This window comes from Scatophagus argus, chromosome 7, assembly GCF_020382885.2.
Source record: "Scatophagus argus isolate fScaArg1 chromosome 7, fScaArg1.pri, whole genome shotgun sequence".
NCBI lineage: Eukaryota > Metazoa > Chordata > Actinopteri > Scatophagidae > Scatophagus > Scatophagus argus.
In genome coordinates, this window is record NC_058499.1 from 3674244 (window position 1) to 3698368 (window position 24125).

The 24125-nt window shown below is 39.2% G+C and overlaps 2 protein-coding genes across 6 annotated transcripts; both read right to left on the bottom strand.

Annotated features, from left to right (window-relative positions):
- Positions 1–952: 952 nt before the first annotated feature.
- On the bottom strand, positions 953–17597 carry ampd3b (adenosine monophosphate deaminase 3b). Of its 5 annotated transcripts, none has more exons than XM_046395207.1 (17): positions 17442–17597; positions 16919–16957; positions 13912–13975; positions 9870–10092; positions 9536–9713; positions 8825–8990; positions 7720–7939; positions 7478–7607; positions 6741–6935; positions 6191–6322; positions 5226–5389; positions 4755–4881; positions 4419–4582; positions 3655–3775; positions 3236–3409; positions 2686–2796; positions 953–2004 (listed from the first exon to the last, which is right to left on the bottom strand). In XM_046395207.1, exons 3-17 carry the CDS (start codon positions 13967–13969, stop codon positions 1828–1830), a joined length of 2340 nt encoding a protein of 779 aa, XP_046251163.1. In that variant the 5' UTR covers positions 13970–13975; positions 16919–16957; positions 17442–17597; the 3' UTR covers positions 953–1827. The 5 variants fall into 5 exon arrangements, with proteins under 5 accessions (XP_046251163.1, XP_046251161.1, XP_046251164.1 ...); XM_046395205.1 differs by having other exon boundaries at positions 16919–16982; XM_046395208.1 differs by lacking the exon at positions 16919–16957.
- Positions 17598–19161: 1564 nt separating this feature from the next.
- Positions 19162–23126, bottom strand: admb (adrenomedullin b). The gene is made up of 5 exons (XM_046395213.1): positions 22714–23126; positions 22222–22337; positions 21570–21704; positions 20922–21163; positions 19162–20566 (listed from the first exon to the last, which is right to left on the bottom strand). Exons 2-5 carry the CDS (start codon positions 22323–22325, stop codon positions 20499–20501), a joined length of 549 nt encoding a protein of 182 aa, XP_046251169.1. The 5' UTR covers positions 22326–22337; positions 22714–23126; the 3' UTR covers positions 19162–20498.
- Positions 23127–24125: the final 999 nt, after the last annotated feature.

Below are 24125 nucleotides of genomic sequence, written 5' to 3' on the forward strand. Positions count from 1 at the left end.
ATCAATAAATTATTGATCAAATGACTCAAATGACTCAATACTGATGTTGTTTTATACCTTCATGATGATCATGTGATAAACACGATTAAACAATTACACTAAATGTGTCACATTTAGCACACTTAGTTTGATTACTAGCGAGTCATTAGTTTACAGTATTTGACTTTTGACTCAGGGACTTTGTAATCGGTTCCACAATTTTTTTACTGTGCTGGATAAATGGGGAATACCTCTTCATACTGAAATTCCTTTTCTAATTTATAGAAATACCTTTTCAATGTTATTTGTTCTAAAATAGATGAAGTGAAACTGAATTGCAGCAGTTGCAGTTACAGGCTGCGGCCACTAGTGGCAGCTCTGAGCACCTCTGCTGCTGAAATTAACGTGCGTCAGTGGAACCGTTGCTCATCCTGATGCGCGCCTTTCTGTGGTGAGTTGAAAATTAATTATCTTTCAGTTCTTAATTCATGGATCGTTGAATTAATTCATCGTTGATCGTTAAATACGTTTCGAGAGCCATCTTCCAGAAGTTGTCATGCTAATTAATGTTGGCTCAAAATCCTAAATAAACCTTAATTTACAGGCAGCAAACGTCTGTCAGTGCAAGCTAGCTTACCGTTATGGAGAAATTTTAAATGTGTTTAAGTCTTTAAGAGCACCAAGGTTTTTTGTTTGTTTGTTTTTTAGTTTTTCCTGAGATTTTCCCCTCCATGTGTAGCATCAGCATCATCGGTGAAATTTAGTTGTGAAGACGTGGGAAACAAGTGCTCAATTGAAAGCTCACGTTTAAAGGGGAAATTGATCCAAGCAGATAATTGCTGACATTCCGCTAGGTGTGTTATTACACCTTAGTAAACCTTTTTGAGTTTTAAGAAGTTCTGCTCACTTTCAGACGACTGTGTAAAGTTATTAGAAATGTAATCTCATGGACACACACACAAAAAAGGCTGTGTGAAAACACTGACTGCTCTCCAGCCTTTATTTACATATGAAAAACTATGAAAAATGACAAACATAAAAAAGAGGGTTTTGACATCGCAAAGCTCTCACTAGTTCCAATGCTCAGTCATACTTTAACTTGAATTTTTGCCTCACATTTCGTTTCACTTAGTTTCCAAAATCATGCAGTTGAATGAATTCAGTGTTAAAAGTTAAATATATTCGTAGCTTGAAATTATTTTTTTCTGCACTTAAAAAAAAGTGATAAATCAAAAAAGTGAAAATCATTTTATGTTCATCTTTTAAATGTGTCCATCCTTGGCCACAAAAAAATGGAAAAGGACTTTTCTAACACTGAAAATGATGATTAATTAAGCAACTGATCAATCTGCAAATTATTAATTGACTAATTGTTGCAGCTCTTTTCCTCTCCAGAGCCGGTGCTTGGTTTGTCCGTCAGTGCAACATGGCGGAGGAGGACGATAAAAGGCTCATTGTAAGGCAACGAAAACACAACATTTCCAAGTTTCAGGTAACTATAAATTATGAAAACCAACTATAAATTTTGTTTTCCATTTTTTTACCCCTAAATACACCTAAATCTTGCACATTGAACTTGCCAAAGAAAATAAACCTCTGTGCTAATAAAATGAGGCACACAGTGATTGTTCGTAGATACATACTTGAATACAGTCTAAAAATCCAATTTTTCATCATGTTACAAGAAGTAGGCCAAGATCAACATAAAATAGTAATAATACATCTTTTTTAAAAAATCTGGGCCACAAAATTTTGTATTGGTGGAGTAAAAAAATGGACGTGCCGTCTAACCTATGCCCCTTCATCCCTGAGCACATATTCAGGTGCAATTTGTGCTGCCGTAGTCAGTCACTCAGGTGGGCATGTGGTAACATCTGCCTTCACTGCGTCCACAAGAAAACTGAGCTCATTGCACAGTGTCTCATGGCGGTAGGACATGCGAATTTGTGCCACGTTTGTCCGCTGAATGTCGTTGCCGTCTGGTCCATCTTCTAGGTAGTTGGAACCAATGAAGTGTTTCTTCTCCTGTCGATGAAAAGGGGAAAAAAGAGGATGTAGAGGAGGTAGTGATTCAGTGACCTCAACATGGGACATGGTTGATGGTATCAGTTCTGTGGTTGGAGTGTTGACCTTTCTCTTTGTGGACAAGTTGTCCACCTACGTGGTCAGCTTTCATAGCATGACTCAGTATTTTTAAATAATGAGGACAGAGTAGAAATATGAGCTCTGACACAAGGTTTTATTTTTGGACCCTTCAATAAACTGTAAAATTTGTTTTTGCGATGTAGCAGTGTGAAGCTCTCAACAGCAACAAGACTGAGATTGTACAGAAGTACTTCTCATTATAAGGCAGGTGTGACCAATATGATGCACTCAGTGTAATTTTAAAGTAATTTGCACATTAAAGGAAAGGTATACCCTGTAAAGGTGTTTTTTGCACTGACATGTAAAAAAAGTAATCATCAGCTGATACAGTTTTTCTAAATTCTCAAATATCTGTTGGTATTAGCATTACCAACTCAGTCACTGAGGCACATACAGTATAGTTCACAAGACAAGACGGAATGTCAGCTGACTGTATTGGAAGTAAGATGAAGACAAATATGTAAGGAGTCTTAAAGCACACACTCTCTTCTCCCTTTTCAGTTTCTCCAGCCCTAAAACCCACTTATGTAACTCAGTGAGCAAAAAAAGGCTGGACATTACCTGATGTGAGAGTCCGCTCTGCAACACACTGTTTCTGGCTATCTCACACAAATCACAGGTGCTCAGCTTCCACAGCTGGGCTGCAATGGCGTACTCCTCCATCAAGGCCTCCTGAAAGGTTTCAGAGGAATGCTTGGTTACTAAGAACATTTTAGGGATAATGTGCATTTCAGGATTAGTGGCGTGACAGAAAAATATTCTTTAACTATTTATTAGTTATTTATCCAGCAATAATAGTGAAATATATGTTATAATTTGTCAGGCTCCAACTGCTCAGCGGGAGGATTTTTTTTTGCTTCTCTTTGTCATATATCACAGTAAACTGAATATCTTTGGGTCTTGGACTTTTGGCAGTAGCAAAGAAGACATTTATTGATTTGGATATTTTGTAGACCAAAAATGATTGATTGAATTGATCATTTTTTATGCACAATATTATCCCAACTGAATGCTTGATTAGTTGGTGTCACAAAGACAAACTGTTATTTTCATTGTATATTCTGATGGTGAGGAACATGAACTGATCCATTCTCTCTCCTGTGGTTCTGACCTTGGTGTAGTGGAACTGCATGGGGTCGTCGGTGGACAGCGACACACACAAGCCTTTCTGCAGAAACTCTCGTAAAGGGTTCTTGGAGTACTCCAGGAACAGGCTGTTGTTGCTCAGTGGAGACATGGCAATCGGGACCTGGGCCAGGTAGTACAGGTACTGCAACACTGGACTCTGGGGAGGAGGAGGAGGAGGAGGAAGTGTAGACACCAACGTAATTTGTGTCATGCTATGAATCGGTTTCAGGGAGAAAATTCACTACCTGAAGTTAAAGAAAAGAAAAGAGTGCCACCTACAGAAATGCAGCGTTACTTGTAGTACTTTACCACCTGGTATCTTTGTTTTCACCAGTATAAACAATAGATGGTCATAACTACCGACCTTAAATATCAAACTCTAATATGAATTCAGGACTGCACCTTCTTCAGGTTGAGTCCATGGGAGATGTTGTCAGCCGTGAGGAAGGCAGAAACCAGGTGGGTGATGGAGCCGGCCTCACCACAGTGTGGACGAAACTGAAAAGTGTTCAGTCCTCGCTCCCTATGGAGGGACAAATAATGAGACGTGAGAAATAATGAGTGTTATATCAGTAGTAACACATGTAGCATTTCACCGCATTTCATTTCTTTTAAAGCGCTCAAGTTTTAAAGTTGTTTACAAACTTCAGAAAAAGAAATGACCTCCACCGTATAACATAAATTGTTGAAATATTGTCAGTCATGTACATGTTGGCTTTGTGGTGGAGCCGGCAGGCAGTAATAACTCGAGGCTGTGTCCATGCAGCTGGAACAGTAACATAGGCAGTAACATAAGTAGGTATTTATTTCCATCTACTTTGATTGCTTCATCTGTTATCGACACGCCATTTTTCTTTGACTTTAGCCCAAAACTTTCAACATATCAGTTTTTTAAACTTCTGGTGTTTACATTAAGGCTTTATTAGAGACGCAGATCAAGCTGGAAACTATGAATTTTCCTCAAATCATCAGTGTGAATGTGTTCGTCAGGACTGTGATTGACTTTCAAGCTGTCCGGGTCACCCCACCACCCCCAAAAGCATGTACATTACCAGGATGACTTCCTTGTACCTGGCAAGTAACATGACTCTGGGTATTAACTGCATTGGCATTCAGTTTCATTAAACAAGTCTGTGCTGTTACATGCACTATAGTGCGGGACTTACTTGCGCAGGTTGTTCAGCACCATGATGTTGGCATACATGTAGAACAAGTAGTAGGTGTAAGGAGGATTATCATCTGTGATCCACGCCTCAGGTTTTGGACTTTTGTAGGAAAACATGTGGTCGCTGTGTTTTGACTCATCATCCACGCTGTCAAATCCTGTTACCTACAGGACAGCAAAGATGATGCAGCAGCCAGATATTACACAACCATTCGTGTTTCCTCATCTGTGCAAAAAAGTTGTTGTCCAACTTTGTCTTTTACTCGATTGATATGCCTGCTATTTCGCCTTAAAAGTTTCCTGCCACAAATTCCTTCATTCACAAAAAAGTACTTACATATTTCAAGAATACATGTGTTGCCTTGTGCTTTTGTGGATTGACTGTTGCCTCAAAGAGGGGGAGGAAAACGTTTTCCAGCATTTTGGCATAGTGTGGTATTAATTTCTTTGACCTGAAGATGTCACTGCAAGACAAAAGGATTAAAATCAGCTCATCCACCCATACAAAAACACAAACACTGGCTTTTGAGAACAGCCTGTTGAGTAATGTAATTCCTGACTTGATGGTGAGCTGGGAGTTCACGAGTTTAGAGACAATTAGAATTTATCTGCTCAGGATTTCTTAGACTATAACACCAAAAAAGCTAAATTTGGCAGAGATGTGATGGCTCTAATTCAAAAGCATGAATCCAGAATTAACTACATGAATTTCATCACTCATTATATAAAAAAGGAAGCAGTATAGAGAGTAAAAGGTTTGGGTAGTAGGTAGTGCAATAGTTTCACCCTGCTTTCACTGAGGACTTACTAGATCCTGGGAATTTGGATCATCCATCTCAGGTTGGTTGAGTGGACCTTATGCTGGATGAACCAGGTTGCTAAATTCTCCCACTCGCTGGCAGAGCGGCCGTAAATGGACAGACGGGGCTCAGCATGCTGGTACTTACTCTCCTCCAGCTCTTTGGCCACTTCCTGAAACAGATGCCAACCCACAGGAAGTTTGTGATGTTTACTGAAAAAGCAGAAGTAATCATTGTTGACTGCTCAAAGGACAGATAACAAATAATTGTGTCACATCTGTACCTCTTTCTAAATACCAGCAAAACAAGTCTACTTTATGCTCCAAAGGCACATTACAGACTTAGAAAACACTAGCCTTTCATTAGCCACATCCAGTGATGCGTCTATAACCTATTCCAACAAATCGATTAATCGAATAATCTTTGCAATTTTCAAAGTTTCAACTATCAACTGTTAATTTTTTTATATATATCTTTATGAATTTGGGAATTTTATATTCTTATTCCTAAATTTTCAAGTCTGCTGTATTTTTTTTTCTTTTGTACTCAACAGTCCTGATTCCAAAAAGGTGATGGTGTGTGAAATAATGTGCAAACAAACTGCTTTACAAAGCGTTCCTGACCCTGTTTGGTAATATTGTTTATGCAGTCAAGGCCTTCACAAAGTTGTGAGCCTCATCACATCCTTGCTACTGAATGACTGAGCCTTTTGAGGATGCCCCTTTCATTCAGATTAAGCATATATTTACAAACATTACCAAATTCAATGAGGTTGCTACTGTGACTGGTCAGTATGTCTTCACTGAAAAAAAAAAACGTTTATCAGACTGAAGACTTCATTGATCTTCATTGGCCCTTATTGTCATATTGCTGTTGGTTCATGGCGTTTATTGAATTCAAATTCAAAATGAGCCTGATTCTAATTAGGCAGGGTGAATGGAAACGCTGATGTGTGATGTTGCTCGTACTACACCTTGACGAGACGTGCAAAGTATTCTCCTTTGATGTAGTTGTCTGTTTTCAAGTAAATCTCTCGCAGTTCGCTGGCTCCCACAGGGTTGTATTTGGAGTTGAACTTGTCAAATCGATGAAATGTTTGTCTTCCCTAAGAGAACAAATCGTGAGACGGAGTGAATCATACGTACTGATGAGCACAGTCTCATTCCAACAAAGTGACTGTGTTAATTGTTTTCAGATTACACATTAAGATGGCCTTTACATGGAACATGATTAGAAAATGATTGCACAATGATTGCACCACATGAAATATATGAACAATGATAATTATGTTCTAATGTCAACGAGAACAGGTTAGTCAAGTGAGCTGCAGCTATTTGAAAATAACAAATTAATTCTTGGCAGTCAGTTATTATGTGATTAGGTGATTTATTTGCCTTCAGGACATTGTCTTTTTAGATAAACTGTTCAAGATAAGCCTGATGAAAGCCTCGACAGTCTGGCAGAAATGTTGCTGCAATTGTTTCAGTTTTTAAGAACTTTGACAGTGATGAATTTGTTCTTACAGCGTGTACGTCCAACGAGTCCACGGTGAGGTCGTAGGGGTCCATGTTAAGGTTGTTGAAGACTTCCTTGAGTGTGATCTTCTGGCCGTCTTTCTCCAGCACCACACGATCTGCCTCTGTCTGGTATGTGGTCTTTATAAATTTCAGCAAATGCTTCTGGTTCATGCAAGCAGCAGCGTGAATATGAGTGTCCACCTTTGGTTGACATAAGACAAAAGTGACAATGGGCATGACTTTGCTAGACAAGTTAGTGTAGCCATAAATTTGAGTTTATTTAGGGCACTAAATTAAGAAATAACTTACTACTACTATACTATATTCTGACAGCCCTTCAATCCAGTATCTCGAGCTGTAGATCTGGATGCTGTGGGATTTAATGAGCCAGCCAGCAGGGGGCGAGCTAGATGTTTTGGCTTCACTTTTAAAATTTAAACACTCACTAAATAAGTTGAGACAATGCTGCTTAAGACTTTAGCCACCAGATAAATCTCTCTGTAATTCGCAGTATCATATTTTAATCTGGAGCCTGTAGAGCACAGGGATGTGTTTCACATCAGCCAGCCAAATTTGGTTTGGCAACAGTAGACGATAGCAAGTAGCAGTATAGTGGAGCCTATATCACGTTGACAGTGTTCGTGTAATTACTGTCACTGCCAGAAGGGGGAGGCAGAAGTTCCAGACTGCCGGTTTGAAGTTATCAATTGCATACTTAACCAAAGGACATAGCACCCACCAACCTTTCTGACGTTGTAGAAATCTCGATGTGGAACACTTTTAAGTTCTTTAAGCTCTGCCATTTCATTCAGCATTTCATGAAGGTAGAATTTAGAGGCCAGGAAGTTCAGCCGTCTGTGACAGTAGGTTTTCCTGTAAGGCAGCGCAAGATACAGATCAACACAACTGTCTTGGGAAATATTAATTAGAAACTGTGTAAAATGTCTATTGATCCTAACAATATTCAAAACATTTGTGTACTCACGTTGGGCCATCAGCTATCATTGCAAGGACGTGGCTTAGGTCTATGGCAAAGGTCTCAATGTCGGGGTAAGGGAGGCTGTGAGGCTTCTGCTGTTTGAGGTCCTCGGCATTGTGGTAAACATGAACTATACCATCTTTCATCTGCAGCTCATAATTCAGGTCCTCAGGAATACCCTCCATGGAGTATGGGTCCTCTCCTTCATGTATGTATGGCCAGATGTCTGCATACGTTTAAATAAACAAAAAGGCAAATGAAAAATAATCACATTAATCATTTAAGCTATAGAAAGTTACATGCAGGTGTGACTGACAGCAGGGTGAGGGGAGATTGTCCACTAGTTAACTGATCGATGGCGTTCTCTCAGTCTGTGGGAAAACACATGATGTGTTTGAGGAAGTGAAAGAGAGAGCCAGAGAAGGACACACAGTTTCAAAAATGGAAAAATAAAATATGGTGAGATAGTGGCTGTTCGCCACAAGAGTTTCTGTGTTCATCTGGTCGTTGAAGTAGCTACCTTGTTGTTACTCTAACTCTCAAGTCCAACATACTACACTGACTTGCGGAGTCAGTTTTTACATGTCACGGTTACAGCTGTGGAATAAAGTAGCTCCTCTTTATTCTCTGTTCAAAATGGCGTCACAGAGTGTTGTTACCTGTTGGCTAAAAACATATTCTTTGTAAACTATTTTTTCTAACCCAGTGAGCTTATAAGCATACTTTAGTTGGTTCCTACATCATAAAACAATTCTTACCCGAATCCAACCAAAATTTTATTCATTTCCCTGTTCTGTTCAAATTTTAGCAGTTCAAACACTTGATGGACAGATGACATATTGGTCATGTCTATATGTTTCATCAGTATCACACTTTCTCTCTCTACCTCCTGTTTGCTGGATTGCATTACACTGAAGCTTCTGGAAGTTTGTCCTTATCTGTAGTTAGGGATAGTTTCACTGATACACACACAAAGAGATCTTAAAAATAGGTGTACAGTCTCTGTAACTCTATGGAGCGTACAAGAGTGAAGACTAGACAAAAATTGCAGTATTAACCCATACAGTTTTTTTTCCAATGAGAAAAAGAAGAGGTTCTGTAAATGCCCTACCTGGCCGGACCTCATCCTCTTCCCTCCATTTCTCATTTTCGGCGTTGCGAAGGAACCGGGCAGTGGTCCTGGGAAAGTGGTGGTAGGCCAACCTGGAGTATTTCTCTCTGATGAACAGCGCCCCAAGGAGACTTTTGGCTGCCTGCTCGTAATCTTCAACTGTGATCTGGAACGGTCATGGAACAGTTTTACTTTTCAGTTATGTATTTTCCTTCATGAGAAAGTCTGTCCTTAAATGCCCTTTTAGAATTATAATAATTAACCGTGGTACACAACAAAATGCCTGCTCTTTCTGGTGTCAGTTTAAAGACAACACCTGGAAGCCATATTGGAGGTCGCAGGTCTTGAACAAAACTGGCTCTTAACAGCAGATTACATTTCAATAAACACGCAATTGGCAGTTTCCGCAGTTTTGAATTGACTTTCCAATCCTTTTTAAACGTGAAATATGCCATTTTACTCACTTCGCAGTTTTAACAGTTTTGTTTTTACCAGTGTACAGAAAACAACCATTTAAATTTGGGTAAAAACATGGACTTTCCTCTTACACCCCTAGGCCAAACTTTTTTGGCTCCAGTATAGGAATGAATGTAAAAATACCCCGTCCTTTCTGAGGTGAAATCACCATTACGCCTCTGTCATTTTTGAAGTTTTTTTGATGTGTGAAGCTGTTGTTGTGTTCACATTATGTGTAATAACAAGCAGGTTTACCCCTGCGCAGTAGTCTCCACTGATGGTTACTCTCTGGAAGTCTGGAAAGCACTGTGGGAGGCTAGGTTCAGGTGTGCTCGGGGAGAACACTGAGGTCCCCATAGACTGATTCCAGTCCACACTGACGGGTATCTGCAAAGACACCGACTGTGAACGCTTCAGCATGAAACTCTTCTTCCTAGCGAGACAACAGAGAAGACAAAGATTACCCTCCTCACATCTGCCTTAGTCCACTGCAGAAACTTACAACAGTTTTCTTTGATTTGGACGGGGAGTTAAGATGCATATGTTTTACAGAAAGACATATTTTATCAAACATATTTCCAGTTCCTACTTCTTAGCACACTCTTGGGACTGCTGCTCAGCCAGCTCCTTCTGCAGTGCCCGCTCCCTGTCCTCATGCAGACCGATGGGACAGTCCTCCTGCACGGTGAACAGCGCCATAGCGTCCTTGGTGTCTTCCTCTTTCAGGGCGGAGGCGTACACCTTTTCTGCTAGCAGGCGTACCTTCTCATCCACCTCACTCATGGACATTTTTGGGAAAAGCCGTGGCATTTCTGAGAAAGATTTGAGGTTTGGTGAATCCTATTTGTCTTGTCAAGAAAAGTTAGCTTTAAAAGGGTTTCTCAGAAGAAAGTATTTATTCATAATTTGCGATGATAAAGACTGGCTCTGGGCAGAGAGCTTCATTTGATGTGGGCCTCCACAAATGCTTTTTCAGTACCACTTAATAGTATTCATGGAATTATTTATTCACGGCGATCATTGGCAGTAGTTACTGAAGCATGTTGTGGTTTCGAAACTTCGGGTTACAGATTGGATGTAGTAACATGCCACTGCAATCTGAAACTTGCAAACATATTTCATCCCATAAATGTGGTAGCTGAAGAAATAACATTATTGGTGGCAGTAAATACAAATATCAGATCGTAGGCAGTGGTGGGATCAGGGGATGAACTTGGCACGTTTTGCAGTGCCTCATCTTAACTCACACAGGTAAACATGTCTTGAGTGGCTGACTTGTGTTTCACTGCTGGCTACATGTTCTGCCAACGTGTCAGGAAAGCTACAGTAAACACAGTTAATCACTGTCACGGGTGTCCGGGACTGGTAGGGTGACCTCTCGGCCCCTGGGGGACTACACAGCACTAAGATCAGTACGCAACACAGAAAACAGAAAACATTTTGCCTCGCCACACAGTGCAACCACTTTTCGGTCAATCTAATTGCTATGAATCCAATAGCGTGACAGCATCATACAGGTTCTATATAAAGTATGAGTTTGTAATTTTTCTGCATCAGCGACTGCTGTGTTGGGAGGCATCATATTTAGAAACTTGGTTGAGAGTTGATTTTCCGTTGATGCTTTTCATTGTTAGTGCATTTTTCCATTCTTTGAGTTGGTCAAAATATTTTTTCTGTCTATGAGTTAGTGTTTTTGCAGAAACTCCAAACCAGATCAACTTGAGAACACTAAACTAAGTAAACCTTCCCAAGGAATCAAACAACACACATGATTCTGACGTTTCTGGCTTTTGCTGTAAGTGGAAAAAGAATGTCTGACCCTTTTCCTTTTGTGGTAACTGCAGTTAGGAGCATACCGTCATTTTGGTTCCCTGGACCTTTTGGTAGGAAAAGAGGGGTTGTTTATTTGTATTGAGCCGATTCTCTCGTGTGGCATCAACTCGGATCCTGTTTTTAAACTTGGGAGTCTGTGATTTTATTTTGTGATCAGACTAGATGATGGACAGCAGAGTTGTTTTTCAAATAGCTTCGCCTGCTTGTTTTGCTGTTGAAAATTATTGTTGCTGTCCAACATCCCATCAGCAGTGAAGATGTTGGGCTATTCTCATCACCGTGTCATCACAGTTACTAATAATATTAATGCTGCAGGCAGTGTTGGTCACTCGGCCAGTTCCAGCATCTGTCCCCATGGAGGTATTTGAAACAACAAGCACAAAACAACATGTGCAGTACCAGGGTGTCGAGTAGCAAACTTCTTTGCTGCAGACTCAACATCCTAAATGGTTTAGGTGCAACTCTATCCGTCTTAAAACTTTGAGATGACAGATGACACTGTTAACATTTGCTCTCACATTGTCCCAGTTTTCTGGCTGGCACGTTTCTGAAGCAGTCATTCCTGACAGCCTCCCTGCATGTACACACTCTGCCTACTGGAACAGCTGAGAAGCCTCTCGAATGACCTTGACCCACATCCCCCATTATAGAAACCTGAGCTACAGAAAACAGGGTGGAAATATCCAGAGGGTCTTTTAACATATGTAATAAAATTTCAATTAACGTGCGGATTTGTTTTATTGTACAAAATAGACGCATATATCACAGAACAACTTATTTCAGCAAAATGGTCCAACTGCACACAATACTCAGCTTTAGAAGTATGTTTGCCCCATTTGTTTCAGCTGTCACGTTTGGATAAAATCTTAAAATCGTTTTTTTAAATTGACCATCAAATCTCAGTGCCTCAGACCACAGGCATGTTTAATAATCTCTCAGTTACTTGATTACTGTCATCACATTGCATCTCAGTGTCACTACACAGCTCCATAACGAGAAGAGGAAGCTCTATCTGTCTCTTACCTTCTGCTGCGATTTTGGCCATGTTTGACTCTCTCAGTCTCTGCCTGTGGAGTCAAGTGTTTCAGCTTTCATGTGTCTGCTTCTGTCTCTTCTAGACTCCCTAGCACTCAGCTTATGGCTCCACTATTTTCATATATCTGCCTCTTGTTGTCCTGTCTCAGAGACCACTTTAAAGTGTTGCTGAAGCCTCTTGACACTGTCAGGGCCGTCCTCACGTCTGATGTGTGTGTCTTTGTGTCTTCAGGGTTTTCACTCTGACTGCCTCAGTCAGGCTTTGCTCTGCTGCTTCTGTGGTCTGGTGTCTGTATGTATAATGCAGCTGCTAGTTGTTGCTGTCTTGAGTGTGCCTCTCTATCTCTATTTTAGGGTTCTGAGAGCATCATAGCAACAGGGACAGCTAATCCAAGCTGGTATGTCACAACTGTCTGCTTACATGTGAGAGCCTATCTGTGAGATAGGGCAATGAGGAAGAAATTGAATACTCTATTTCTAAAGTAATATTAAAGCCCTGGGAAAGTATATTTGAAAAACTTTTTTGGCTTTGGCCACTGGCCATGTAGTTAAAGGCAGGCCATTCAGAGAACGTAAACAGTTATTTTAAGTACCCGTTATTTATCAAAAGCAATCTTTCCCAACAGTTCATATTGCTCAAGATAACATCTAAATGTTTATACAGCTACAGTTAGTGGATTTCCTGCAGATAATTGATAATAACTTGCATTACCAATTTCTAATTACTAACTGAATTTTTAATTTTGAAAAACTTAATTTTCTTAATCCACTAAGAGATCATGAGCAAGATAGTTAATATCATATACAGTCAATGCTTAAATGTGTTTTTTATGAGGCTACTTAATGCATGCAGTGAGCATGACAGAAACTCTGGATATGATCAGTATCACTCTGACTGCATTGGAGAAGTGAACGATCAACACTGATAACTATGTATTCCAAAATAACTCAGTCTAAAGTCGGATTGAGGGAAAGCAAAACATGTTTGAATATGTTATGTTCTGTTGAAAAAGGGTATTTCTTTGTAAAATGGATGCTCCCTTCTTGCCTGTATTGCCTATTGCCTGTCTTCTCACTGAGAAAATAAAATGAAAAACCATGTCAGGAGAAAACTAGTTGAACCTGTATGTGTGGTGGCCCAAAGTCTTCTGTTTGCAAAGGCTTTTGTCACGCTTTCTGCTTTTAAGCATACTGAGGATTAGTGGGCGAAATTTCCACCTTAGTTTACTGTTTTATTCTCCCCAGGTCTGCAATGTTTATTTTTATTATCTTTTGTCCGACCAGCAGTCCAAAACCCAGACTCTTCTTTTGTTATCTTAACTGACAAGGAAAAGCAGCAAATCTTTACATGTTAGAGGCTCCGACCTGCAAATGTTTTTGCTTGAAAAATGACCGAAATGATTTATTCATTTTTAAAATAGTTGGTGATAAACTAATTGTCGCAGCTCTCTCCTGCAAGGCAGGTGTCAGACTACAGTACATATAACTCATAGTCACTGTAGCTCTTTATAACATGTTGCCAAGTAGTGGCACTCGCATAGTTTCCTACTCAGCATTTAGTACTATAATAAGATAGTGGAACAAGAACGTTGAGTTGGGTTGCCCAGTTAAGTCCTTGTCCTGTACCAGTGATAGCGCTGGATTTGTTCATTTAAGTGAGAGTTGTGCCGCTTGCATTACTTTAATAAGTCAATTGTGTATTGTATGAATGTGAATGTGTCTGAGTATGCTGTGCTCATACATGCAGGTGAGTATTTACTCACCTTTCCCAAAGCAGGGCGTAGACTGCTGCTTGCAGAGCGGCGTGTCCCTTCTCCTCATTTTGATCTGTATTGACCAAAGAGGGACAAAGTTCATTTTAACAGTGGAATAATCTGCAGTTCATTGCTGAAGTAGTGGATCGAGTTTCAAGTCCCAATTTCCCCAGGGATCAGTAAAGTATTTCTCATTCTGAAGTTAAATAATTTGCCCCAAAGTGGTACAGTATGTTGACTCTGACATTTTGTACAGAGAGCCAAAATCCTGAACCACTTCCAGGTTCCAGTGAATCTCTATTTCACAAGCTTTTGTTTTTCCATATATTTTGCAATTGAAGGTTTCTTTTATCTTTTTTTTCTGAAAGCCTAAAACTGAAAAATCAAGAACCTCATAGTTATAACCAAGACCATCACACAGGATAAGACACAACACAAGTCAAAAATAGCAGCAGAATTACATGCATAAGTTACTCACACATTCAGAGTAAGAAGTGTACATTTGTTCCTATATTCAGGCTGAAATTTTTGATTCATTTGAAACTTTGAGAATGATTAATTAACACTGAGAAAAGTCCAGTTTTTTTATGGAAAAATATTTTAGCTAAGGAATTTTTATAGCTTCTGACATTATGAAAACTGACAGACTGAGAACATTAAATGTTATTTCTTTTGTATCCCCTCCAAATGTTTTTGTTTGGTTTTTGCACTTAATAGAAAATATCTTAGTATTGGCCAGATCCTTTCACATTAAAAGAGTAAGATTTTAAGTCTCAAAATGGATTTTATTTTGAAACAGGATTGGGCACATCGGTCAGTGTAGTCAGTTCACTTGTTCTCCAATTGACAAAATGTCAGTTTAGTCTTCTGTACTGTGAAGGTAATTTAGAACCGATGGCTCTTAGATAGTTTTTTCTCGTTGTGTGACCTAAGAGACTAATTTGGACTTTTCAGAAATTTGATTGTTTGACCCATGCACCTTCCCGATCATACTTGGGGTTCAGAGAATTACCCACAATTCTCTCCGCTGTGATCAGGAAAAATCTGACATTGTTTAAGCGCATTAAGGAGCTGGTTTGGACAGAAGAGGTTTGCAGATAACATAGCAGGAAGCACCTTTTCTGTGTTCGTTTGTTAGGCTGTTCTATAAAAAATGAACAACAAAACAACAAAAACATTTTTGTGAGTGGCGAGAGTAAAAGTGTTGAGAAAAGAGAAACATGGGCTGGCAGTTGGTTGAGAAAGTTTCACATTAGATGCTGGGTTTTGGAATTTCCTGTTTTTTTGTGTCAGAAGAATGTACACACAGACAAACTTGCGTGTCTGAGGCAGTATCAGTGTACAAACAACATCAAAGCGAACAGCCTTGTGTGTATTTAGGTATTCATATTTTCTTAAAATGTACACAGTGGCAGCTGAGGTAGTTTGAGGGTTAAGAAGGTTTACTAATGTGCTGTAGTCTGTGCTTTAAGATTTAGTGGAGATCTGCTTGTCTCAGCCTTGAAATGAGTAATTTCTGATTGTAGGATGTCACAGATGTAAGATAAAAGAACATAAAGATAACTGAAGAGACAAGGCAAGTAAAGTCTTGATGCTGCATTTCTCTGACGACAGCAACAGCCAATCTAATGAATAATTGTAGAAGACCATACAAACAGTCTCAGGCTACTCTGTTCGTGTATACAAATGAAATTCTCTTTGAAAGGCATGTTTAGACTTGTTGTGTTTGTGTGGAAATACCTTCACAGCTTGTTCTGGACTACGAAATAATAATAACATATGACAAATGACCAAAGATTAATATGGCAACCAACGTTACAGCCCTGTGAACTGTATCATAATCTGAACTGTGCTGTTCAACTGACTGTATGGCTGTTTACTGTCAGTATTTTTACTGGCATAAGTGACACAGCTGTTACAAGATGCTTCCTTGTTTTTTTATTGTGTGGTCACCAAGATAAGAGAAGATACTATACTTCCCTTTGAGCGACATTTTTGGTTTGTAACCGTTTCATACATTTACTTTTGTCCTCTGTTGCAGTCATAGTGTATTTAGTTTCATTTGAATTAGTCAGTTACTGTCCATTGATCCACATCAACACATTTTTAAGCATGCTGTGAATGGCACTGTTTTTCAGTGGGCAGGTCTGTACAGACCACAATATCTGAACAACTATTAGATGGGTTGCCTTGAAATTTTGTACAGATATCTTTGGTGCCCAGAGGATGAATCCTATTGACTGCCTTTGCCATGAGGATCGCATTTGTGGTTTTGAGTGGAATGTCTGTGACTATAACTAATATTTGTGTGTATAACTTTTGGATTGTCTGTTGATTACCATGACATTTAGTACACACATTCATGCCACATTCAGGATGGATTAGGTTTCCTCTTGCACCACCATAAGGTTATTTTTTAAAATTTGTTCAACACTTTCAGAATTCATGAGATTCTCTATCATTCTCGCTTGTGTTTTTAGTACTAATAAATCAAAATGCTAAGCCAAGATGGTGAACATGTTAAACATAAGTCTAGTTAGTCCCGCCCAGCTCTGGTTTAAGCACCACCCACTTCCAATTTAAACCTCACCTATTGAAAGTACAACTATGGAGAAATTATTTGACTGAACAGATTCATGTTGTACTCGCTCATATCCAGTGTTAGCATGCTAAGCTTAGCATGAGGCTCAAAACACCACTTACTGCCACTATGTTGCAGTGAACAGTATAATAATAAAAAATAACTGACTGTACATGTCCAGGTGGTTCTCACTCTTGTACGGATTCAGCATGCTTGTATATTCTTTTACTCTAAAGAAACAGAGGTGCTCTGCCTTTCTTTGTAATTCTTTTAGAATACAAATCTATAAATGTATAATATATAATATACACAAATATTTTTCTCCCAACAAAAGGCAATTACAAGCAGCCATAAGTAGAAACTATATTCTGATAGTAGAAAGTGTAGTGGAATATTCAAGTGTGTCATCAAAGAAATAGATGCCTCCATTTGTACCTGTGGGAGGGTCTGCAGTGGTCTGGCTTGTCTTTGGGACTGTGTGGACACAAGAAGAATACACCTGCACAAACATGAGTAGAATATAACATAACAACTCCACAGAAGTAGGGCTGTGGCTGAGAAATAAAAACTCAGTATCTTCTTGATGTGACTCAGCAGTGTTAAACACAGTGCAACTTTACCGCTTCATTTTTCTGTCTCCGACATGAAATAACTACAAAATATTCAAGTCCTGCTATCATAATACATCTAGAGGCTTTCCAAGATGGAAAAAAATAATAAAGCACTGAAAATGATCTGTTTGTCAGAAATTTGAGTCTTTAGAATATTTGATGTGTATTTACCTCCAAAACAAATACAGCTATGGCATTTCAGTTAACAGATAATGCCACACAAAGTAGGGCATGAGCCAGGAAGAATGCAAGAGCAGTGATGAAAATGATAAGATATGACAAGAAATCGAAGGGATACAGAAGCGCGAAGCGTACATAACTCGTTGTTGAGAAGGCGGTGTACTTACTGTTTGCAGAGCTGTGCACAATGTTGACACCTCTTGGGACTGCAGAGACCCTTATTAGGCGTCAGCAGACAAGACTCAGAGCAGCAGCTTCCAGCATGCGGAGACACAGTTGGTTTCCTCTCTCACTGCCAGTCTGAACAAGTGTAACGGGTGTACAGTGTAAAGTGAAAAGTTCACTGCACTCAAAATAGGTTTGAGGAAGTGATTTGCTTCACTGTCGCTCATTGTGGTAGAGGACATGCTGGAGGAAGCTGGTATACATACCGCTCACTTTTTCAATAGCATGCAAACTATGCATAGGCCACAGTCCACTTGGTTTGTTTACGATGTATGTGCAGTTCATTGTGCTGGCAAAAAAGAGACCATTATTACTTTCCTTAAATTTGTTTTATCAACATTACTGTCAATGCAGTGAACGCTAATAAACATAAATGGTGCGCATTTGTCAGCTATCTACAGTATTCTGCCCATGCTGGGGCTTAGGTGGTTGCAGAGTGGTGGAGTAAGGCTTACAGCACCACCATCTGGACAGTAAAGGAAAATCTTCTATCCATCTCGTGACCTCTGGATGGCTGGATCAGGGTATTCATTCTGTGTAGTTGTGCCTTAACATGTCCATTGTTAGAATCTTTCTTAAAAATGAATAATTAATATTAGGGTACGGTACTTTATATGATGTTTCAATAAGACATTGCTACAGTTAAATTATACTGAGGCCAACCTGTACATATTTATTAGCCACCATACAACTTCAGGTAATCATGTAGCTAAGCATTGCTAGATCATTTTTCGTGTGAATAGGCTACATCTATTAATGTAATGAACACAGTTTCTAAAATACCTCAAACCTAGTTTGACATTTCATGTTACTGATGTATGTATGTTACGAAATGTACACTGATACAGATGTATTTGCAATAAGCTCATATCAGCTGATGTAGTCCATTTATCAGTCCATGTCTGATTATGAGTGGGAGATGTCAGGAATTTCTGAGGTCTCCAGTATGTCCCACTTGGCAGAAAGAACTAAGTGTTGAATGATGTTGAAATGTTACTGCATTAAATGGTACCTTGTAGATTTCTGTTTAAGCTAAACCGTTGATCCAAAAAGTGCAGGACATGACATTACAAAAAGTGACACTGCAGTTGTGTTTTATGGATGGACTTTAAAATGACTCTTTATTTTGATTTCCTTTGCAAACAAACATTTACATAGTCAAACCATTGATTTTATATAATAATCTATCAATTCCAATGGGAGAGGTTTTAATGTTTCAGTGAAAATCACCAGATTTATGTTGAAATTGTTTGTAATTTCAGGACAGTGTGACCACTCTGCATCCTATCAGTGGAGGTCAAATTCCACAGTGATTAATATCTCTATTTAGTCCTCGTTTGAGTGTTCCTGGTTTGAAGAGGAGCACACTGCTTCTCTCTGTACATTCATCAAAACTTGGATTGTCTTGCCAAAAGATAATTCATTTTGTTAAAATGCTGTGGTTACCCAATTTTAGGAACATGTTGACCCAAGACCAATTTAATTTCCGTACATGTGTTTCTTTGAGAGAGTGCAGCTGATAAACCATGTATTATTTTTAGAATGGAATGCACACCAGTGGTTCATGTATTCTGGACTTAATAAGACTCACACATACCATCACAAAACAGACGAGGAACATATACTGTGTTTTCTGTGAGCCTCATAAACTAGTACACGCATGCACAAGCAGAATATTTGACGTTAGGTACATTAGGTCACTGAATAATGTCAAACTCGCTTCAAGTTGATGCATTCATTCATTTATTTCAAAAACAAAGCCACAGCCAGCTGAAAGCTATTACAGTTTCTGCCATGTTCACCACAACGAGACACAAATCATGTTATATAATACTGTGTCAAGTAATTTCAGCTGAATTATGAGTACATTTGGATTTATTACATTCAAATAATGAAGCAGATAAATTTCAAACTAAGGCTTTAAAGATGAAACATTTGGCATAACCACGGTACGTGCTTTGTTGAAGCTGCATGGATTTTGAAACAGTTTGGCCTCTGTTTGTTACATGTTGCCTACTGTAAAGCTAGATGGCAGCACAGCACTTTTATTAGCCATCATAGCAAGGCTCTTCATCACTTTCTCAAGAGTGGCCAAAAAATGGGTCTACTTTGCAATTGCTTTTAAGTTGCCATGTTTGACTTTCACCATCCAAATATATTGTTATGAAAGATCTAAAACATTTCTGCTGTGACTAATTTCCATTAAGGTGTAATCACCACAATCATGTCTTGAGCCTTGGTTTAAAACACAGCTGTTTAGGTGTGGGAAATATGATGACTTCACGGTGAAGGTGATATTTAAAGTTTGCTTACTTCTGTTTGCAAACTTCACATAATCTCATTGACTAGCAGATCTACGCTACACAAACATATCAATAAAGTGATATAGATGGCTATGTTGTTTAGAAGAATTACTTTACGTGGATCTTCCTTGAATGACGTATTGTAAATAATGCAACATAATTTATAGCAAGTGCCGAAAAAGAACAATCTTTAATGCATTCTCCGGTTTTAATGTTGAAGATTGAGAAATTCATAGGTTATTTCAAGTCTAAATTATCTACAGGGCATTTCAAATTTGTGGGGGAAAAAAAGATCACAATTGCCATGAATCGTGAATGCGATTAAATAGATATTATTACTTTTTGGTCAAATCGCCCCACTTAATTCACATGAAGAATACAGGACAAGATAACTATTTACACAGTTAAGATGCATACTTCATTGAAGTTAAAATCCAAAAAAGAGATGTTTAATATGTATTTTGGCTGTATAAAAAATATAGCTGTATTATATGCTTAAATATAAAGTAGCTTTATATATCCTATATACTGTACAAGCTGATAGTAACATGTTTGCAATGAGTACATATTGTATAAATTGCACTTCACAAGCAGTTCAATACATTCAGTTCACTTGTGAAAGGGTCCTGCTTGTTGCAGTTGGGGGTCCAGTAATGTCAGTTTCTTGACCGTCGTGGCCTTGGTTCCTCATCAAGTTCATGGGCATGTCAGAGAAGTTTGCCAGGGATTATCTTCTGTCTCAGCTGCCAAGCTCACTTTGAAAGCTGAAGAAGAGACAGACATTCTTGTGAAGTCGCGCAGGTCTGACTTGAATTCATCCACAAATCACACACTTGTTTGGACACACTGAAACCTTCACCTAAGCATGTACCAACAGTATCTGTTATTGGAATCTCGCCTTCATCCAGAGTGACCTGAGCAAATCTTCCTCTGAAGGACTGTACAGATGTGGCGGCCGTTCTTTCTGCATATCTAGTTGTAAATCTCTGGAATAAAACCTCTGAGGGGACTTATCTTCATCTGCTGTGAGCAGATAACCCCAATAAGGATTCTCCTTTGCCTTTCCATTCCTGTCTTAGGCGACTGTGCGTGTGCTTTTGTGTCTGCAGAGTCTCTGACCAGCTTCAGGGCTCCCGCTTTGTCTTCCTGTCTGGAGGGCAAGCTGAGTGACATCCTGGAGTGAGCGACGACGGCGTCCGTAGCCATTGGAACCGATCTTTGTCTCAGGGGCATTGGACTGTTTTTGCCTGTTGTTAATCTGATGCAGTCGGTAGAGCAGGTCATGGTACGCACATGTGACTAGGACGCAGCCGGATGATTTGGATGATGCTGACCTCCTGGGTCTGATATTTAGCCCAAAGCTGGGAAAGGAAAAGAAATATTTATGCTCTATTTTCAGGCTTTCCATGGTTGTTAAATCTGACCTGGCAGTAGATTTTGATGTGTTTGAAAGCCAAATTGTCATCAAGATTTATGTGAATTCATGTAAGCTTTTCTATGGGATATCCAGTCTCAGTATCCACTCTCATATCTATCCTTTATCTGACATTTCATTTAGAATTCATATGGAATGTAAGAATCTGTAATATCAGAGAGCATCTGCAGATCCTCCAATCATTTAAAAGATGCAGTTCTTTGGTTGTCTCCTGGTAGTTTTGAGACATACTGTTGAACCGAGCTGGTTCCATCTTTTATTGCGTTTCGTACTCTTTTCTCTCTATGTATGTCATAAATGCCCTCAAAATGCAGTTTTTCATTCATTGTTACCTTGATGGAGGTGAGACAGTTATTGTATGCCCGTGCTGCTGTGATCCAACATGGGTGTCAGAGTAGCAGTCATTGACTGTCAATAAGCTGCTTTGCAGGTCCCTCTTCGTACGGCTCTGCAGCCATACTCTGAACCTGTGACAGGAAACAGAAGAGGTTGTGACAGTAGAAGCTGACACTGATTAAGAGACTTTATGATCAGTATCAGTGTATGACACAGCCTCACACATCCAAAATATGACAACCTTTGGTGCCAGTGCAACTTAAGGTGTAAAGAATTTTATTAGATGAATTAGCAAAGTCATGATGCTTTACTTTTAGATTCCAAAACAGTCAGTGCCAATACTGATATATCAGTCTAATGAGGAACAAGAAATTGCAGCACAGAGAGATATCTTTAGGTAGTTACACATGTTTTTAACTTTTAAGTATCTTTTAAGTATCAGTCGATCCTCAGAAAAACTGAAATTTTCTGACTTTACTGGAATATTTTCTTCATTTGTTTTTATTTACTGACAGACATAACTTCATATAAATATCTTGTGGTGTTGAGAGCAAGCACCAGCTTTGAGTGCTCAAGGACAAAAGAATGAGGCTTTTTCTTGAGAATGAACACAATGTTCTCACAGTGCTTGTAGATCAGGCAGCTCACCTTTTTTTCAGACTGGTGTTGAGCTCTCCTGTGGCACCTTTTACCAGTGGCAGGACACTGGTGAAAACACAGCAGCAGATGACAGTGTGCAGGGCTAATCTCATTTTGGCTGGGAGCTGTCAAAAGATAACGAAATAACATTCAGGAGGTTAGCTCTGCACTGCTGCCACAACTGGTGATTGATTACTTAAAGACGGCATTTAATAGCCTTTGTAGCTGCACAACAGGGTGGTGAAGAATCACAGTCTGTTGGTTTGTTAGTTACAGCATTAATTGATGTTTAAGGCAGGTTAATGTTGAAACATCCAGTCATCAGTACACCCTAAATCACTGAATAAAAACTCAAATCTATACTCAAGCCCTAGTCCTCCAAGCTTCTATATCACATCTGACAAGGCATCAATTTACATTCTTAAATACCTCAGGAATCGTTCAGCAATCTTTTAAACATAGTCCAAAACATAAATTAAAATTGTGGAAAAAGTGACTTACCTCAGGGTATGTCTATCAAGTGATGAAGAGAATTTATGATGCACATCCAAGTGTGTTGTGTACTGCTGAGCAGAGTTAGGTGTTGCTTCTAAGGCTACAAAGAATTTACCATGAGTTGAAGTCTGAAGTTTACACTGCTAACATGAGAGGCTTTATAGAGGGAGGGAGGGAGCTGTACCTGAATGCCAGACCCAGTGGGAGGGACTGTGGGACAGTTTATGTCAACCCCGTCCACCCCACATGTAGACAGTAAAACCAGAAACATGCAGATCAAGATTATAATCGAGTCAGCAATCCCAAAAATGGTGTGACCAATGCTTATTTGTGCAAATTTTAATTCTGATTTAGTACCAAAGTGCTGAAAGAGTTGGTTTTGTGCATTTAATGGTTTTGTAAATTGCCCTAAAAGAATTTTTTCCCCTCTCTCAAAAGTTTATTTTTTGGCTGTACAAATGGGATACTTATGCACACCAAGTCCATTTACATGTTTTTTGTCTTTTCTCTTCATATTTGTGTCGATACTGTTTGTTATTGGACGTTATAATGGTGCATTCATTGGCCATGCGTGCTTTAAGGCAGTTCAGTTGGATGTAAATGTTGTTGATAGCTTCATTAATTCTAAAGGACAGGCGTTTATGAATGGCTCTGATTCAGTCTGAGTTAGCCATCTGTGATTTTAAATGGCTACAAAAGGCTAACTATATTTAAATTGGGACTGTGTTGTTACGGCAACTGCATGCACTGTGAAAATTGGAGGAAGGAGCATGTGCTTTATGCTGAACTTGTGGACCTCCAGATGACTGGTTTAATCATTCTTTAATCTGAGTGCTGCTTAAACCAGCAGTTACCCCCAAGCATTCTGAACAAGAGCAGTGCATTGTGTACGTGTGAAGATTGACATGCACTAAGGTCCTCCTCGCCTTATTCACAGAAAGACATAAGAAACTGCGTAACAAGAGCAAATTTATTGAATATTAATGTTAAACAACTTGTGGGGTTTTACAAGAATAAATGCTAGCTGCTAGCCAGCTTGTCCACAGGATAACACAGAGCCAAGTTACTGCTGTTGCCGTGGTAATTGATGTCCAAATCAGTTTTTGAAGGAAGCAGGCATTGCTTTGGCTGCACCAAAAAACAGGCAAAAGACCAATAAAGAGCAGGACACGGAGCTCCTATGTGCCGTTTTTGTCATCTCTCTCAAAAATTGCTAAATCTTTTCATGGCCAGCTGGTCTCTTTTGTGCTTCTAATCGCTTATTTCTTTGTGAGAACGAAATATACATACATGAGTAACTAAAATTTCCCTTTGATGGGTAGTTCAGCTTGATGTGTACAGCTCTGCACAGTGAGAACAAGTACTGGAACAGAACAAAAGGACAACAGTGTATATGTGCAGTATTTTAATTTATTTTC

Excerpts from the sequence above, each read along its gene's own strand:
- ampd3b (XM_046395208.1), bottom strand. The coding sequence starts at position 13,969 with ATGAGGAGAAGGGACACGCCGCTCTGCAAGCAGCAGTCTACGCCCTGC. Across the intron at positions 3,410-3,654 it reads ATGGACTCAACCTGAAGAAG|AGTCCAGTGTTGCAGTACCT; the intron begins GTGCAGTCCTGA and ends CCTCCTCCCCAG. Across the intron at positions 2,005-2,685 it reads AGAGCGGACTCTCACATCAG|GAGAAGAAACACTTCATTGG; the intron begins GTAATGTCCAGC and ends TTTCATCGACAG.
- admb (XM_046395213.1), bottom strand. The coding sequence starts at position 22,325 with ATGAGATTAGCCCTGCACACTGTCATCTGCTGCTGTGTTTTCACCAGT. Across the intron at positions 21,705-22,221 it reads AACACCAGTCTGAAAAAAAG|GTTCAGAGTATGGCTGCAGA; the intron begins GTGAGCTGCCTG and ends TTCCTGTCACAG. Across the intron at positions 20,567-20,921 it reads AAGCGGGAGCCCTGAAGCTG|CTTTCAAAGTGAGCTTGGCA; the intron begins GTCAGAGACTCT and ends TCTCTTCTTCAG.